The sequence below is a fragment of the Solea senegalensis genome, linkage group LG9, assembly GCF_019176455.1.
Source record: "Solea senegalensis isolate Sse05_10M linkage group LG9, IFAPA_SoseM_1, whole genome shotgun sequence".
Lineage (NCBI taxonomy): Eukaryota > Metazoa > Chordata > Actinopteri > Pleuronectiformes > Soleidae > Solea > Solea senegalensis.
Window position 1 is genome coordinate 13875659 of NC_058029.1, and position 17136 is coordinate 13892794.

General features: G+C 40.5%; 1 protein-coding gene across 3 annotated transcripts; it reads left to right on the forward strand.

Moving 5' to 3' along the window:
* The first annotated feature begins 1234 nt into the window (after positions 1–1234).
* si:dkey-33i11.1 (B-cell receptor CD22) lies at positions 1235–16450 on the forward strand. 3 transcript variants are annotated; one of them, XM_044033152.1, is made up of 19 exons: positions 1235–6001; positions 6080–6145; positions 6702–6800; positions 7244–7355; positions 7452–7597; positions 7688–7808; positions 7891–8027; positions 8525–8647; positions 8930–9076; positions 9598–9703; positions 9811–9974; positions 10884–11033; positions 11182–11313; positions 13005–13122; positions 14069–14117; positions 14307–14393; positions 14487–14620; positions 14985–15100; positions 15184–16450. In XM_044033152.1, exons 2-18 carry the CDS (start codon positions 6097–6099, stop codon positions 15085–15087), a joined length of 1977 nt encoding a protein of 658 aa, XP_043889087.1. In that variant the 5' UTR covers positions 1235–6001; positions 6080–6096; the 3' UTR covers positions 15088–15100; positions 15184–16450. The 3 variants fall into 3 exon arrangements, with proteins under 3 accessions (XP_043889087.1, XP_043889088.1, XP_043889089.1); XM_044033153.1 differs by having other exon boundaries at positions 1235–6145; positions 15250–16450; XM_044033154.1 differs by having other exon boundaries at positions 1235–6145; positions 13041–13122.
* The last annotated feature ends 686 nt before the right edge of the window (positions 16451–17136 follow it).

A 17136-nucleotide genomic window follows, 5' to 3' on the forward strand; every position in this document is an offset into this window, starting at 1 on the left:
ACTCCCACACACTGTCTCCTTCTCGCTCTCTCTCATTCTCTTCCTCTCTCACACACAGAAGACACACATGTTCTCTCTCAGTCTGAACCAGGAAATGGCTTTTGCTCGTTTTTTTTTTTAACACATGAGAAACACGGAGAGACAGACACACACACACAAGAAGTTTGGTTTTCGGCAGAAAGTTTGTGCCACTGCAGCCCGAGGCCAAAATTCCCAGCTGGGAAAATCTGGACAGTAGAAGTGAACAAGGTGCGCTCTTCTTTTTCCTCCCTTCTCTTGACTGTGACCCTTTGACCAGAGATTTTGATCGAGTGCACCGGTGCGGCTCAGTGACAACCAGTTTCATGCTTCAGTGCCTTCCCATAAAAGCATCCTCCTGCAAATTCATTGTCTTGGTGTCCAAAAATGGTTTTAAAACCTCAGCGAGCAAAGCCATTGATAGCTGATTACATAACAATAATTTGTTTTAATCTTTGTAGCCCATTTTAAGTATATCAAGGATTTTATTCAAATAAGAATATGCGTCATTTGACAAAAGTGGAGAAAAAAAGTGTTCCTCAACACATTCCTCCCATGATGCCCTATTGTAGAATTAGCTTGTGTTGTGAACACTGTCATATTTTGTGGCACAATGTTGTTTAGTACATTTACATGAATGTTAGAAGTCTAGACTAAGACAGTTATTTGGTTTTCGTGATGTAATAATGTTAGTACGACTAACATACCTGGATAATGCGATTCATAGTCCGATTACTCCTGCATGTATATGCTTAGTCGGACTGGAGTTGGACTTGACGTTCTGCTCATGCACCAAAATTTCCTCCCCTGTGTTTTGACTCAGAAGTGGCGGTGGTGGCAGCGTCTTTTCTTTTGGACAACACAGAAGCTGAAAGAACCATGTTTGATATAATTTGTATCACACTAACATGTACAGCATGTATGAAACATACAGAACCACAGTGCAGTCCATCTCGCCGTTTGCTGTTTGCGCTCTGCCACGTAAACGTCAACAGGAAAGTTAAAGGAAATCCAGAACGCCAAGTCTGACTCCAGTCCGACTAAGCGTATACACGCAGGAGTAATCGGACTATGAATTGCATTGTCCAGGTGTGTTAGTCTTACTAAAACTAGCTCAAGTTTAGTAATAATCAAAATATTGTCTTAGTCCGACTAAAATCAGACATTTCACATACACGTAAACACACTGACTTGGTTTTTTTTTTTATTTCAAACAAAAAGCAAGTGTAAGTGCAAAAAATGTTTCATTGTGGTTTAATGGGGATTTTGTACCGAACTATTTGTTGGCCGGGCACTGTTGCTTGACAAAAACCCCCACAGTGATTAGGACAGAGTTATTAGGAGCTGTAACAAGATGCTTGTAGAATTTAGTTACTTCTGAACAGAGCCAAGGTCAGTGTTTTCCCATTTTTTGCAGTGTTTGGCTCGCCAACAGTTTGCAGCGGCCTCTCATGGCAGTGGTATTAATCTTGCAAGAGCATAAATTTGCTTATTTCCCAAAAGTGACCTGTTCCTTTAAAAGGAAGGATACACTCTTCACTGGCAGGCAACAGAGCATGAACCTGGGGTCTTGGTGTCAAAGATGAAGATGTGTTGAGCCTGTCTTTACAACCCTTATGTTTCACTTCACCATATGAACATGATTTTGTCAACTGGCAAAAAAACGGAACATTTTTATTTACTGCGACTCCAAGGGAGACTTGACTTCATGGTAGATTTCAAATTGTGTTTTGATAAACTAGACAGGTTACACAGGGACATACAGTATGTTTTTCTGCCTGCCTGGCCAAAGAGGAGCAAAATACTTAGCCAGCAAGTCACTAATGTTAATTTGTCTTCATCCAGCCCACTCAGGTAATTTTGCTAAAGGGTAGACAGATTCTCAGAATTCAAATCAACACATTGAAAAACAGATGTACGGCTCGCCCCCTTAAATCAAAGAGAAACGCAGGCCACATATCTTTGACATGTAGTGATACACATTTGGCCACATTGTGTAAAGTGTTGTGGTCTAAATAGCAGCTTTAACTTAGCCGTTTGGTATCTCCATATACATTTACATACATTTTGCTTCAATGAGAAAATGACAACAACAAAAAAAAAACATGTACAACAATAATCTCGTCCTCAACCACACATCCAAAACCTTTTGTCAGCTTGGTCTGAAGACCCGACAAAAATACATGTAATTTTGCCTGTTGCCACTAGACGGGGTGAGAGACGGGGAGCGGGGGTTTGTCAACTGCCTGCCCATAATAACCACCAGACATGACTCATCCAGCGTGGAATACCACAGCAGCCACAGACAGGTCTCTGGCAGACAAGGAGCAGAAATTCGACTCTTCAGCAGAGTTTGTGAATGGGACAGGAATGAGCAAAACCAGGGTAGATTTAATAGTGCTGCGATACGTTTCAAAGATGTCGGAGTTTTGAAAATTCATTGAGTGTTTGGTTTGGCCTGTTTATAAAAGTCAAGTGGCTAAATACTGTGTGTTTTTATTGATAAGATCTAACGGCCTAACCAAGAAGAACTTCTTCTCCTTGCTTGCCGTCATTTCTTTTGTTTAACTCCTCGTTGGTTTCCGTGATTCTTTGGCAAACGTCCTGCTCATCAAGTCATCACGTGGAGTTCCTAAAACACAGCGCAGGGACAACATATCACCTCGTCAGATATGATTTTAGCTCTGATCATCGTCATTCTTGCCCAGACTTCCCCCGTGGAGAGCACCACTCAGTTTGAAGACAAACACATGTTGGACAGTCAAATTGTTATTTGCTTATGTGGAGTCCGTCCAAGGCTGGAGGGCCTGTAGAGCCAAGAGTCTAATCTGTGGGCATAAGGAATAACACAGAAATAACATATTGTACAACTTAAAGTATGGCAGGGGAGCAAACTGTGAGCGGTCACATTACATGAAAACAGCAGGCAGGAAGTGTTTTGCAACAGCGGAAAATCTTCAGGTCCAGTCTGACCACCAGACGGTCACACTTCATCTGGCCTGAAGGCTGCGGTCAGTGAATGGATACCTTCCCCATCATAAGGTTGGATACACTGTCATACATTTGTCTCTGGCTCTCCCCCACACACACACACTTTTCTCCCGTTTCTTATTTATTCCTCCCTTTCCTTCCTCTCCTTTCCTTCTTTCCTGCTTAACAACCTTACCTCATCACAAGTTTTACCTCTACACCCTCCCCCCCACCACCACTTTACCTTTCTAACGTTCTCATTCCTCCCACTCTCACCCTCTTTCTCTCTCTGTTTGTGGTCAGTCACACTTAATCTAGCTCCATCCATCTGTTTCTCTTCATTCGTTTAGTCCGGTCTGTTTTCGATTAAGATTACATCAGGCTTTGACCTATTAGTGTGCCGTGATCCTTTTGAAGTCATTTTGTGGTTACAGGTTAAGCTCAAACCCCACCACTCTTCTTACTCTACATAATACAGACAGTATTTGGAGGAGGGGGGAAAAAAACGGTATAGGTTCTTAAAACTTTTTAGCCTGGGACCAAAATGACTTTTTTTCCCCCCCCTGGGATCCAGGATCATTAAATCATACAAGAGTTCTTGTCATGTGGAGACCCGCGAGAGGCGGGCCTGCACCCCATTTTAGGTCCCAACCTATAATCCAACCTAGCAATCTGTGAACTGGAATATATTGTTCATTTAACCTCATAGCTGTAGGATTTTGATTATATTTTTAAGATTACTTTCCCGACCAGAGAATTTCTGTTCCTTATTAGGGCTCTAGTTCAAAGTCAAGCTCATTTTTCCCACTAAACATGACGCAGACCTCCTATAGAAAATAACGTGTCTTCAGGAACCAAATGAGAAATGTAACTATTGACATGACGCTCATTAAAACCATTATTAATGCTGTTTTTTATTTTTTGGAGACCACGCACGAAGACCTGTGGATCCTAAAATCTAGCAGGATATAAATCGGATATACATCCTCATTTCCTAACTTTAGTACTGATCCCTTATATTGCCCCCTCCGTCATCTTTGATCAGTTGGCTACTAAATAAAATGTCGGTGTTCATTTCCAGATGTCCATCAAGATATCATCTCTGAAACCTCAAAGTTAACTCCCCTTTTTTTTCCTGCACTTGGAGGCCCGTGAATAGAAATTGAATGAAATGTTAAACTGTACATCATCATTATTCCTGGGTCAAAGCTCGGGTAAGTAGCCAATTGGCCGCGTCGTGATGCTAAACTGACATATATTGGCCAAATTGTGGCAGGGTAGGATGTTAAAGTCATTTAGACTCATCAGGCTAAGTGGACACAGTTGACTGAGAGGTCTCGAACCTCCCCACGTCTGGTTGCGGGTAGATTTTGGTGCCAACAATTCTCAATTAGAGCAGTGGATGAGAGGACATCTGGTGTGTCTGCCTGACATATGTTCATGGACGTACGCCAACGGGCCTGAGTTCGTTTATCAAATGAAGCATACATGTCCATCTTTTCAACAGATAGACATGGACCATTTAGCACTTCAGTCAATCGTGATGGTCTCTGATTGTACCAATGCCGTGACAGTATCGGAGCAGACACCATATGTCTGATCACTAGGTTTTCAGATAATGGGTAACACTGAGGAATTATATGCAGTAATTATTATTTTTACACAAATAATTAGTCAAGTATGATATATGAAGGATGAAGTCTTTATTTTGACTATCAATATTACCATCATACAATCATACTGTCATTTATGGGGACTGTCTGTAATGTCTGTAAGCATGTATAATAAAATGTGGGACAAGAGGGTTCATGCTGAAATTGAACTTTAATTAAACATATTCCGGGTTAAGTGCACAGACAGGCAGTCAGAATAAACAAAAAATGACATGATGGGTTATACATGCGAGATTGCTGAAAGGCTTGATGCTGAAGATGATCTGGTCGTCGAGCTTAAATACTACTGAAGAAGTGAATAAATAGGGAACACGTGTAAATGATCAGGGCATGACTAGCAATCACAACCACAAGTGAGGATGTCTGCAATGAGGGAGAGTGGAGCGTGTTTAAAAATCAAACAAGACATGGCGACAAGCAACCTTTTCCCTCCATTTGTGCATCGAACTAAAAATGAAACCGACAAAGTGAGTCACAGTAGGTCAGTGCAGTCAGCTGTTAACCGTAATGATGGTGATGGGGCAGCCCATGCCCAAGAGGAAAGGAATTGGGCTTGTGACCACAGGGTCACCGGTTAAAAACCCAAGTTGGATCAAGGGCTGAGGTGCACCCTGAGCAAGGCACCCAATCCCCCACTGCTCCTGTGCCCTGCCTGTGTGTTCACTACTGGTGTGTAATTAGGATGCTGAGGTCAAAGTCACGATCACTAATTGGTGTGTGTGCAAAAATAACTCATTCTAATTTTAAACACAGCTAACGGTGACACACGTTTGTTGGAAAGTAAAACTGTGCTGAAGAGGAAGTGACTGAATATTGGACATAAATAAGCACATCTAATTTGCTGTCAGGTCTAAAAGGTGTTACATCTGTTATACTAAAGTGTCAGGAAAATCAATGTAGGTTTAAAGACTCTTCGGATCTTTTCAACGTTGTGATTATTATCATCATACATAGACTTAAAAGTAAGTTTGGGTTCAGTACATGATCTTTAGTAACTTACTTATTATAGACTCAAAGTGACACAATCACATGGATGTCACATCTCAACTGACCGACAAAAGGAGAAGTGAGAAGAAAAGTGAAAATAGAAACAGCTGGAGGATCAGACACTAGTTAAGTGAATTTACAAACATGAATACCCCCTCCTCCTCTTCCTCCTCCTCTCCTCCCTCTTCCTCCCCCTCCTCCTGCGCTCTTCTGCTTTTGGCTCCCCTCACATTACCACATCACCATGCATCTGTCACTCCTATAAAAATCCCACTCATCACAGTACGAGTGGCAGGCATCGCCCACGATTCTCTCTGTTTGACTGGCTGAGGTGAATGAAGATATTATAAGAGGTGAGTGCTTCATATTTGATTAGCTGGTTTACCGTGATGTTGTTGACCTCTCTGTCTCCTCCTCTGCTGTCATTACAGAGCTCGTGTCAGCGGAGATGTTGGCAGGTGCGCTAGTTCTGGGCATCATCCTAACAGCTTTACCAGGTATGACAATCACTTCATGTTTCATCATGAATGTACAACCAAACTGACTCAGGATTTATCTTTATTCTTACTTTTTTAAGATATAAGAGATATTCTCTTTGTTGATATGTCTTATTTATTCCTAATTTCTATAACAAAATGGTGTCACAAATACTTCAAAAAGTTTCCTCTTAAAGACATAAAAGATTGACTTTGTGCACATAAGCGTCTGTAGCCAGGTGTCCTTGCCTTCATGCTCCAGTTATTTATAAGTATTGATTGCCTTTTGTGCAAGGTGGTCAGGCAGGCAGGCAGCTGGCAGCACAGGACGACACCACGGCTGCACGTTAAAGGCCCGTTCTCTCTCTTAAATGTGTATGTGTCGCTCTCTGAGCTGAGCACAAGTGTGGTTTTACAAAAGTTTTCCCCTGAAAAGCCACAGACAAGGAAAATGTTTACATGCAGGTCAGTGAAGTTTAGTGAAGTTTGAAGTCTGTATCCTCTGAACTTACTGTTTGCTTTATTGTTATCATAAGATATGTTTGTGAGATTTGTGTGTGTGTGTGTGTGTACACAGGTATCCAGAGCAGGTGGAGTGTGACATTTTCTAGGAAGGAGATCTGTGTGTGGGCAGGGACCACTGTCACTCTGCCCTGTCGCTATGACTACCCATCAGGTACAAAACAACAACTTAACCTTTAGTTTTTTGTACCCTCTCTTGGTTGTTTTCTGTTGAATACGCTTGTTTTATTTCCAAATATACACTCATCAGTAACTCAGGTAGGACACCAAATACAGTGGTCAGCTTCAAGGTTTGAAGCATCAATAAGGCATTTAAGATACATTCTCTTTTTCTGACTAGTCTAGAGATTGTTGTGCGTTAAAGTCCCAGTTCATCAGACATTTTCTGAAACACTGGCACCGACAGTCACTTAAAAACATCTTTCCTCCCCATTCTGATGCTCAATTTGAACTTCAGCAGTTTATCTTCACATTGTCTACGTGTGTTACAAATCAGTATTTTCTAAATTACCCTTGGAGTTTATCTATGATGTTTATCTATGGTGGAGCTAAATCCTCTGACACAGTTTTGTTTTCCGGTTTTCTTAAACACTGCAGGCCACACTGTAAAGCGAGTCATGTGGTTCCGAGTGTCTGCAGAGGGTCGCAGGGAGTTCACCCACCACACTGACACAAACCAGATCAGTCTGTCATACCGTGGGCGCACACGGTAGGAGAAGCACAGATATGATGGGTGCTTTGAAATCAAATATTTGGCTTTGAAAGGTAACTTGAGGGAGACATTGTGGATTCTTGATTCTTTCAGCTACATTGGGGGCAGCTACTCCAGCTGCTCAGTCCAGATTCGAGGTGTGAAGCTGAGTGATGCGGGTCAGTACCACTTCAGGTTCGAGACGGACCAACAACTGGGCCGATGGACCTCCCCGGACACGATTAGTCTGGACGTAACAGGTATGTTCATACAACCTGAAACTGCTGCAGCGTCGCAGCAGTGACAGTGATGACTGGATTAAGTCTCTCACATGTACGAGTGTATTTCAGACCTGCAGGTCCAGGTGCATCCAGCCAGACCCGCCAACATGTTTGGCTTTGGAGAGACAGTGTATGTAGGCTGCCAGGCCAGCGGATGTGCTGCACCAGGAAGGAGTCTGGCTCTCTACAGGTGTGTAAGTGTTCATCTCTAAGCTTTAAGTGGCGTGAAATAAAAAGCATACTGTGGATATGATGTCATGATCTGCACATAGGAATGGAATAAACCTCGGCTCCTACGAGAAATGGATGATCATCACCCGCTTTGACCGGCAGCAAGCTGGAGCATACACCTGTCGCCCGATCCCACCACAGAATGTGCAGTCCCCGTCCGTCTCCCTGGCTCTGGGACGTGAGTAATCTCAGTTGGAGATTTTTCATTAATTGTAGTTTTTATTTTGTTTTGACTTATTTTGACATATTTTTAGTAAATGCTTAGTTATAGTTTAGTTTGGGTTTTTGTAATATGGGGTATTAAAATTCAAAAAGGGCACAATCAGTATCGTGTCATAAAATCTTTTATGACACAATCAAACCCAGCTAAAGATGCCATTTTAGTTTAAAACACATAATTCAGTTGCAGTCATCTTTTTTTAACTCTACTTTTTATTTTTATTTCAGTTAACAAAAATAAAATTTTCAATTTTAGTTTATTAGTTATTTAATTAGAACCTTGGTGTCATAACGTTAATAGTCTTGCAACAAAGCACATCTGCACTGAAAAAAGAAAAATTACGTTAAAAGAAACTAATATTAGCAAGTTATATGAAGCTGTTTCTTCCTTCCGTCCTTTCTTTCTTTCTTTCTTTCTTTCTTTCTTTCTTTCTTTCTTTCTTCCCCTCCCTCCAGATGGTCCTCATTCCACGTCAATCGCAGTCTTTCCTGGAGGGGAGGTGACTGAAGGGGGGTCCGTCACTCTGACCTGCAGTAGTGACGCAGCTCCACCTGTAGAGAGCTTTGCTTGGTTTAAAGGTGCAGAACAGAACAGTATAATGTTGTCAAAAACCTTTCATAATAATTACACTGTTGAGTGCACACATTACAAGATAATTACACTGCATTTTTATTCTGTCTGGATGGGTAAAAAAATAACATTTTCTAATCAAACTGCTGAGGAAGAACAGCTGAGATATTTAACAGCTGTTTTTGATGAAGGACATCAAATACAAGCGTGTAGATATTCAGCTGATGACATAGATGATGTTTGTTCTGCCCCGCAGTGTCAAGAAACATGTGTGTGTTTCTGCTCTGCAGACATGGAGAGTGGCAGCATCCCAGACAGTTTCAGGCCTCGGCTCCATCTGTCCCAGCTCAAATACACAGACAGAGGAGAATACTTCTGTGTAGCGCGCAACTCACTGGGAACAGATCGCTCTCAACCGCTGCTGCTCAACGTCACTTGTAAGTGTTTGTGCATGTTTTCATCGGGATTAAATGAGCAGACGAAACCAAATAAACCGGGGGAAATCTTGCATTTATATAAATTCTGCACAGAAAAAAAGTAGTGATCCACATCTGTTATAATCAGCATTTTTACAGAGATGTTGTTCTTCTGTGTTTAAGGGGAAATTCCCGCACAGAGTTGGTCACTTCCTCATGTCAGCCAAATGTGCCACGAGCAGTTAAAACCCTGTGGGTATCAATTTGATCCAGTAGATCACATTGTCTGAGGTCATAATGTTGGTTCTGAACTGTGAGCTCTCTCATAAGTAAGGTTTGGTTGAATTATCATCCATTATCAGAACCAATTAGTCCATTTTATTAACTCCACCTGCACAAATGTAATGTTTTGTGCTGTCAGTACACATTTAGTTGGCACCAGTACCGCCCCATTAAGCTTCTATTAACTGCTTCATTGCCACTCAATGTGGCAGGAAATGAACCCACGGTGTGGTAACGATGTCTCTGTTTATCATATTTAGATTCTCCAAAGAGCACACATGTGCTGGTGAGTCCTCGAGGTGACATCAGAGAAGGTTCCTATGTAAACCTGAGCTGCGTCAGCCAGGCCAACCCTCTTGCAAACAGGTATAAGGAGTCAGCTTGAGGTTGCATATACTGTACATGCATACTATCTCTATTATCAGTCTGATAGAGTGTGTTAAAGCTTCTAAACGACACCCTCTTTCCTGTAGGTACGCTTGGTATCATATTCTAGGAGATCAGGTGTTGGCTAAAGGAACATTTCAGAACTTGACGTTCACATCAGTACGTGCTCACCATGCTGGTCAGTACTACTGCACAGCGTCAAACGGATTAGGATACCAGAGTTCCCCGGTCGCGACACTCGCTGTGCTCTGTAAGTAGTGTGTCTGTTTTATGTACGACGCATCTAGTTTTCAATTGTGTACTATATTATGTTTTCATCACAAATAGGTTTACCTGAAATGTGTGTGACCAACCTCTCCTCCTTCTACACATCAGTTATTTCAAAGTTTCACCAACTTTTTTCCCTGCTTCTCCTCTTCCTCAACTTCTTCTTCAGTCCACTTTCTTCCCTTTCTGTGAGATCATTCATACTTTTGACTCTATTGTACTTTATTGTCACTCTAGGAGGTTCTGCCTGTGTGAAATAATGATCTATAATGTTGATAGGTACTCTTGTATAAAGTACCTAAAAGGGATACCTTAAAGTATATGACATTTACTGTACTTAAGTGTCAAAAGTAACTTTCTGATGTAAAATGTACTTAGGTTTTATAAGTAAAAGCACTTTTACAAAAGTAAAGAGTTAAGATTGAGCCATGGTAGCTCAGTGGTAGGATGAGTTGTCTTTCAACTGGAAGGTTGTGGGTTCAATTCCTGGCTCTGCGAGTCTATATGTGTCCTCGAGCAAGACACTTAACCCCATGTTGAAGCGTGTGAATGGCAAAACTGTAGTGTAAAGCAGCTCAGCTAAATGCAGACCATGACCAACTCTTCTTCTTCTGTAAAAGTTGTTAGAAATACAAATAACAAAGTAAAGTACAGATATGCAAATGTTGTACTAAAGTACAGTAACATTACAACACTGGATCTATTCAACAAACCCTGCCGAACATCTTTGTGTCATACTGAATTTGTGTCCCAAAGATTCACAAAAGTGTAAAATGGTGACTTAAATAAATTCTTTGGGTTGAAAAAGGTACATTTCAAGTGTTTAGTGAATATAATTAACATTACATTTTCCACTGCATGTCTCACTCTTTCCCTTACTCTTCCTCTCCAGACCCTCCCAAGAACACCTCGGTTCTGGCTCGTCCCTCTAGTGTGGTGGACGCGGGCCGACCACTGACTCTGATGTGCAGCAGTCAGGGAAACCCAGTAGTGGACAACTTCACATGGCACCGTCTCTCTCTGGACGGGGGCTCTGTACAATGTTAGCATCCTAAAAATGTGATTGCACTTAACGTTAACACAAACAAAATCAACCACGCTGAATGCACGCTACGGGAAAAGCTTTGTGCACTTTGTGCTGCTGTTTCGGTTTCTCTGTCTGAGATGATTCTTCCTGGTGTCTCACACAGCCTGGGGCAGCAAGTCTGGTCCTGTTTTCACCTTCTCGGAGGTCGGCCCCGGGGAGAGCGGCCAGTACTACTGTGAGGCCAGGAACCGAATCGGAGCCCACAGGTCTCCAGTCCTCACCGTACGAGTCAGAGGTACATGGTCCCTCTGTCTCTGTGTTTCTTCATCACAATTAAAGTGAAGCATTTTTCTTCTTTGTTTTCTCAACTAGACTGAGACATCTTCATTAGCAGCAGGGTTGTTGCAACAAGCCTGAACAAAAACTTGTAATAGCCCCCTTTCATTTTATGATTGATCATTTTAAGGCAATTGTAGGTGAGATTGTGTTATGTTGAATCAATTGTTGAGGCAAAGGGTTCAGTTTGTAGCAGCAGAAACATTTAGTGGTTGTCAGCAGACCATCTTCTGTCTGGGGGTGAGTGGGGTGAGTCTGGTTCAATGAAGGGACTCTGACACAGTCCTTGAAAAGCATCTGATTACCAGGACTGTTATGAGGATTCTCTGGTGCCCAGAGAGTAAAAACAGATTTAAGGGACTGTGTTATTTTACCTCAAGATGTTAACTTTTGTAGTCTTGAGTTCATTTAGCAGCCAAGCCATATGAACCGTTCTCTCACATTTTAGTTTTTAATAATTTTGTTTTAACATATGTTAAAACAAAACAGTAGTTTTAACATATGCCGTATAAATATAAAAATGTATACGGCATTATTTGTACTTCAGCAGTCATCCAATGTGGCCAATATTATTTTATCAAAATAATAAAAAAATGTGATTTATTTCTGTAAAGGAATCGTGGAATATTTGAAACAGTAGGTAGTTTAGTTTAGTTTATTTATTTCACAAGCAGAAATAAATAATTCATTCACATTCATGAGTTTCTTCTTATGTTGGAAAAGGACTGAGAAGAAGTTTGAAACTTATTTAATCTCACTCCTCCTTGAAATGTGAATGAATGAATCAGCATGGCTTCCTGTTGACATCTTTATACAACATTCAGTCACATAATTTGTACATGTATATATATATATATATATATATAAATACATACACCAACATACACACAGTAGAAAATTATGACATAGAAGGAAATTATGGGAAAAAAGGTAGAAGAAAAAGCAGTGCTGCCTTTGAACCTTTTTCATTCAGGTTCACACTGCCGTGGTTCATCTTTGCTGACGACTGTTCACTCTCACACTCTTTTCTCTTTCATTTCGTGCACCGACGTCACTGTCAGGAGTGCATTAGAAGAGACGACGTGTCTCTGAGGAGCTCTGTGAAACAGCCCAGTGTCGCTTTGACATCTCTGTTTCTGATTATCTGAGGGAAAAAAAATAAAAAAAACAAGCTTCTCAGTATTTATATGAGAAAATGGCATGACTGATGTTTGGATCGGTTTCTGTGAGTTTGAAGTGGTGAGCGATATAACCTGCCTGCTCTGTCACTATCACAGCATGAGGTCTGAGCTCTGGTCTTCATTGTGTATGGTCTCATGATTCCTGGCTGTTTTTCTATGAGTCATGATGAGTCATGTAAAGCTCTCTCTCTCTATAAGGGCAGAGGAGGAGGTGATGAGGTGTTGTGGAAAACTACTATTTGAGTCTAGACAGCTGAAGAAATGGAGTTAGGTTTGGAAATCACAACTGGAAACACAAGTCTCAAGTCTAGACAGCTGCGAAATGATGCACAGCTCTTTTCCCCGCTCCTCACTGTCTTTCTTTTTCTTCTTTCTATTTTTATGTCTTCTGTCCCTCACTGCTCACTGCTCTTCTATTTTTATTCCTCTTGATCCACCCTTCATTTCCCTTTTTTTTTTTGTTTTGCAGTCATGCTGATGACCTTTATTATCCTTCCACCGACAGGTCGTCTCAAGGTCATTGCCCTGGCATCAGCAGTGGGCGTGTCTGCTGCACTCATCACTCTGACAGTGGCCATTATGATCAGGTGACAGGAAGTGCCGATGCACCTCTACATACAGCTGAAAGTAGATCATACAAATCCAGACGCCATTTTTCATTATTTATCAAACAAATTGTTTAAAAATAAAATATTTTGTTAGAAAAAGTATGCAGGGATTTGCTTTCACAGAACATTCTTCCAGTAGCTTTCTGGCTTAGTCATGTGGTCAGGTTCAGTGAAGACTCTAAATTAATTGTACTGTATATGTGAGTGTGACAGGAAGGAATTTAAATCAATTTCTAAAGATAGAGAAAAGAGCGATCTTTCATCCATCCATTGTCTACCACTTTATCCTCCATGAGCCACATACACACAAACAATTTTTAATATTACTTAAGTAAAAGTCTTAAAGTCTGTGACATTTACTGTACTTAAGTATCAAAAGTAATTTTCTGATATAAAAGGTACTTACGTTTTAGAAGTAAAGGTAAGCCATGGTAGCTCAGTGTTGGAAGGGGAAGTGTGGGTTAAATTCCTGGCTCTGCTAGTCTATATGTGTCCTTGAGCAAGACACTTAACCCCATGTTGCATGTGAACCCAGGACTAGAAAAAGCTCTATATAAATACAGACCATTACCATATCACAGCTCTTCTTCTGGTTTTATTTGGTAGTAACGAGTAACGAAGATAGTTCGATGAAATGTAGTGGCGTAAAAGTAAAAGTTGCTACAAATACAAATAACAAAGTAAAGTACAGATATGTGAATTCTGTACTTAAGTACAGTAACAAAGTACTTTTGTTATATTACAACACTGTCCACACAGAAAGACACGGACCAGGACGCGAACCAGCAACTTTCTTACTGTGAGGCCACTCAAGTGGCCATTTCTGTATTCTTCCACATACTAGAAATGTTTAATGTCAAAACCATTATTGTTTTTTATTGCATATTTTTAAATGGAAGATGTCATCAGCCATTTGTCTTCACAGTAAGAACATGCACAGAGTAGACATGGAGTCAGCAGAAGTAGTAAACAAGGTATGGAAACTATTGTGTCGTTATTTTTTGCATGGGTCTGATGGTTACTCACCATTTCACCAAGTTCAAAAACATGAAATGGTGATTTAAAAGTATTGATCCATCTTTCCACAGTTAAATCAGGCTTCTTTGTTGCGTGTGTGGTGTGTTTGTAATTCTCTGATTTGCGTTTGTCCGTGTGACCCCCAGCGTCCGTCAGTGACAGCTGACACCATGTTCTATGAATCAGCACAACAGACCTTCCCTGTGAGAAAGGGCAAGATGTCTGACATCCCGGTGAGCAACAAATCTGACTCATTATTACAATTGATCTAAATGTTTGATAGTTTGTTTTCATGTCCATACATACATGTATGTTTATTTGTGCAGGAAGAACCAGAGGATTTGAGTGACAGCTCCCACCCATCCATTGTTCCTCTGAAGGATGCACCACCAATCCCAGAGGTGGAAACTTGCAATCCTGCCTCCACCTACATCACTGTCCACTACTCCAGATTATCCAGGTAGATTGTTGGTTGTTTTATTTATTTATTTCCAAACCCAGTTTACATGAAATCCTGTCCTTTTATAACACGGCTGAGGTTTTTGTCATAAGGAAAATGTTTTTTTTATCTAAATTCAACAGGAACAATAGCACACATAACACATATCAATCTAAATCCCAACTCTAATCCCTACTATTTTATCTCCAGCGATGTTGTTTTATCTAGTTGCCCGTACTTTCATTTATCCTCTCTTTACACTCTTTACTTCGTCTGTTCATGAGAGTCCAATAAATCTCTAGTTTTAGTTTGGTCTCACAAAATGACATAATCAGATATTATCTGTTAATGCTGTAATTCTGTTTTGTTGTTGATGCTGTTTCAGTTCAGACCAAGTGCAGTTCCAAAACATGCCACTGGGTGGCGACCGAAAACCAAAGGACTCCTCAAAGTGTGTTTACTCCTTACTGCCCCAGACTCGTCCCTGAACACAAGAGACAGGTACAACATCATTTTGATGCTGACTGTTAACTATATTCATAACTGACTCCTGAAATGGCTTCTTTATCATTTTATTTTGTTAGTGTGTACACTGGAGCACATCAACAATCTCTTCTACTGCAAAAGCACTCTCTCATTTTCCTCCTCAGCTGAATGAAATGTCAGCCTTCGTCACTGTGCTTCCATTTGCCCGGCAAGGACTGAGAAAACCAGAAACACTTAATATGCCTTACTTACACTCTTCTGGGTCACACACACGTATTCTGAAACTCTCTGTGGTTCTTCGGTCCATGAAAGCAACGCGTGGACCTGCTGCTGACTGGAAGTCCTGCCTTTGCACCGTGTTGCATGTCTCTCCTGTTTTTTTATCAGTTTTTTATCATATTAAGTATATTATCGCAATAATATGTAAGTATAGTAAAGTATAAAACATCAGTAATAATTTTAACTGCATTCAAATCCACTGGACAGGTCATAACCACTGTTGCTTTTTCGTTCATGCTTGACACTAAAAATTTGCCACCTAGAATATGCAGATGAGTGCGAGTGCTCGCCACATTAACCTTTGCATCCACAGATTACAGATTATCATTTGTATTCAAATGTAATGGTTTACATTAAAATTGACAGAGTGGTAATACGGTCTCTTTGGTGCATTTCTCACATCCTACTTAACATCTGCAAAGCAGTATTGAGTACGTGCCGCAACACTTTTACTGGATCACTAAGACAATAATCATCACGTAATCCTGGTCCTGTGTGTTTTAGATGTTTTCTCTGCTCCAGCACACCTGATTCAAATGATCAGATAATCAACAAGCACTGCAGCAACGACCTATTTATTTGAATCAGGTGGAAACCCTGATGCAGATGACAGTCAGACTGTTAAATCATGTTGTCAATCTAACAGTCTACAACATTAATGGCTCATAATCCGTCAGGTACGGCATATATTCATTTTCCACTGTACTAAGTAACTGTGGGTTATCGACTGCAAGAGACTTGCCCGGATTTACATCTACATTTTAAATAGAGTTCCGTGTGTCTTTCAATAAATACTAAATACTAATACATATGCACTTTTATTACTGTAACATTCACTGTCATTGCAATAAAATACAGTGAATAGACAAGACTGTTTAACATCATACACCGGGGGGGGGGAAAGCACTCAGAGAGCACAGACGCTCATTGTCAATACACTACACTACAGTAAGGACATATCACCACTGAAATGTAATAATGTCTTCCTGCCATAACCTTCAAATAACCTACATCCCCATATACTCTCATGTGAATGTAGGTTTTTCTTTTTACTTTTTGAGTCATGCTGAACCAAACCAAAACAAAAACTAAATATAGTATAGTATATTACAGTATAGTACTATATTCTATATACTATTATTCATCAGAGAACATGAAGGAAACAGCAGACAAGTATACAGAAACGAAACAGTTGCATGAATGTACAAAAGCATTTGCATATTCACAGGAAACACTGAGACACTGTTTTCCGTGACCAAATGAGGAAAGTACAGATGTGACTGTGAGAAAGTAAATCACAGGGAAAAGCTGACATCTACAACAATTGTTTAACTGAAACACACTCAGAGAAAGCAAACCAAGACAAAAAAGGATAGTCTTTGTCACTACATACAACACGCAGGCAGACAATATAAAGCAGATTATAAAAAGAAATTGTGGTTCAATTGAAGTTAAAATTCACTCAGACTGATCTTTTGCTGAACTAACAATAGGAGGATGCATACCTCACCGTACAGGATCATTTGCTTCAGAGCTTTTCTCCATCCAACAAACTACACAAAATTGCTGGTGAATGTGGAATTTTTCTTTGACTTTGACGTTTTTTATGTTTTTTCCATCCCAAGTGGAACGATCTCACTAACCTTGTATGATTCTAAGAAGCTTCTACCCTGTTTTCCAAGATTCTGCACGTTATATTCTGTATTATACGCTTGGTTTGAATGCTGATATAACTTCCTGTATTAAACCTTGTTTCAATATAGTGTGTTTTC

Bases quoted from the DNA above. Each gene is read 5' to 3' on its own strand.
- si:dkey-33i11.1 (XM_044033153.1), top strand. From the start codon at position 6,097: ATGTTGGCAGGTGCGCTAGTTCTGGGCATCATCCTAACAGCTTTACCA. The intron at 6,801-7,243 runs GTACAAAACAAC...TAAACACTGCAG, and splicing joins TCGCTATGACTACCCATCAG to GCCACACTGTAAAGCGAGTC. The intron at 7,598-7,687 runs GTATGTTCATAC...AGTGTATTTCAG, and splicing joins GATTAGTCTGGACGTAACAG to ACCTGCAGGTCCAGGTGCAT.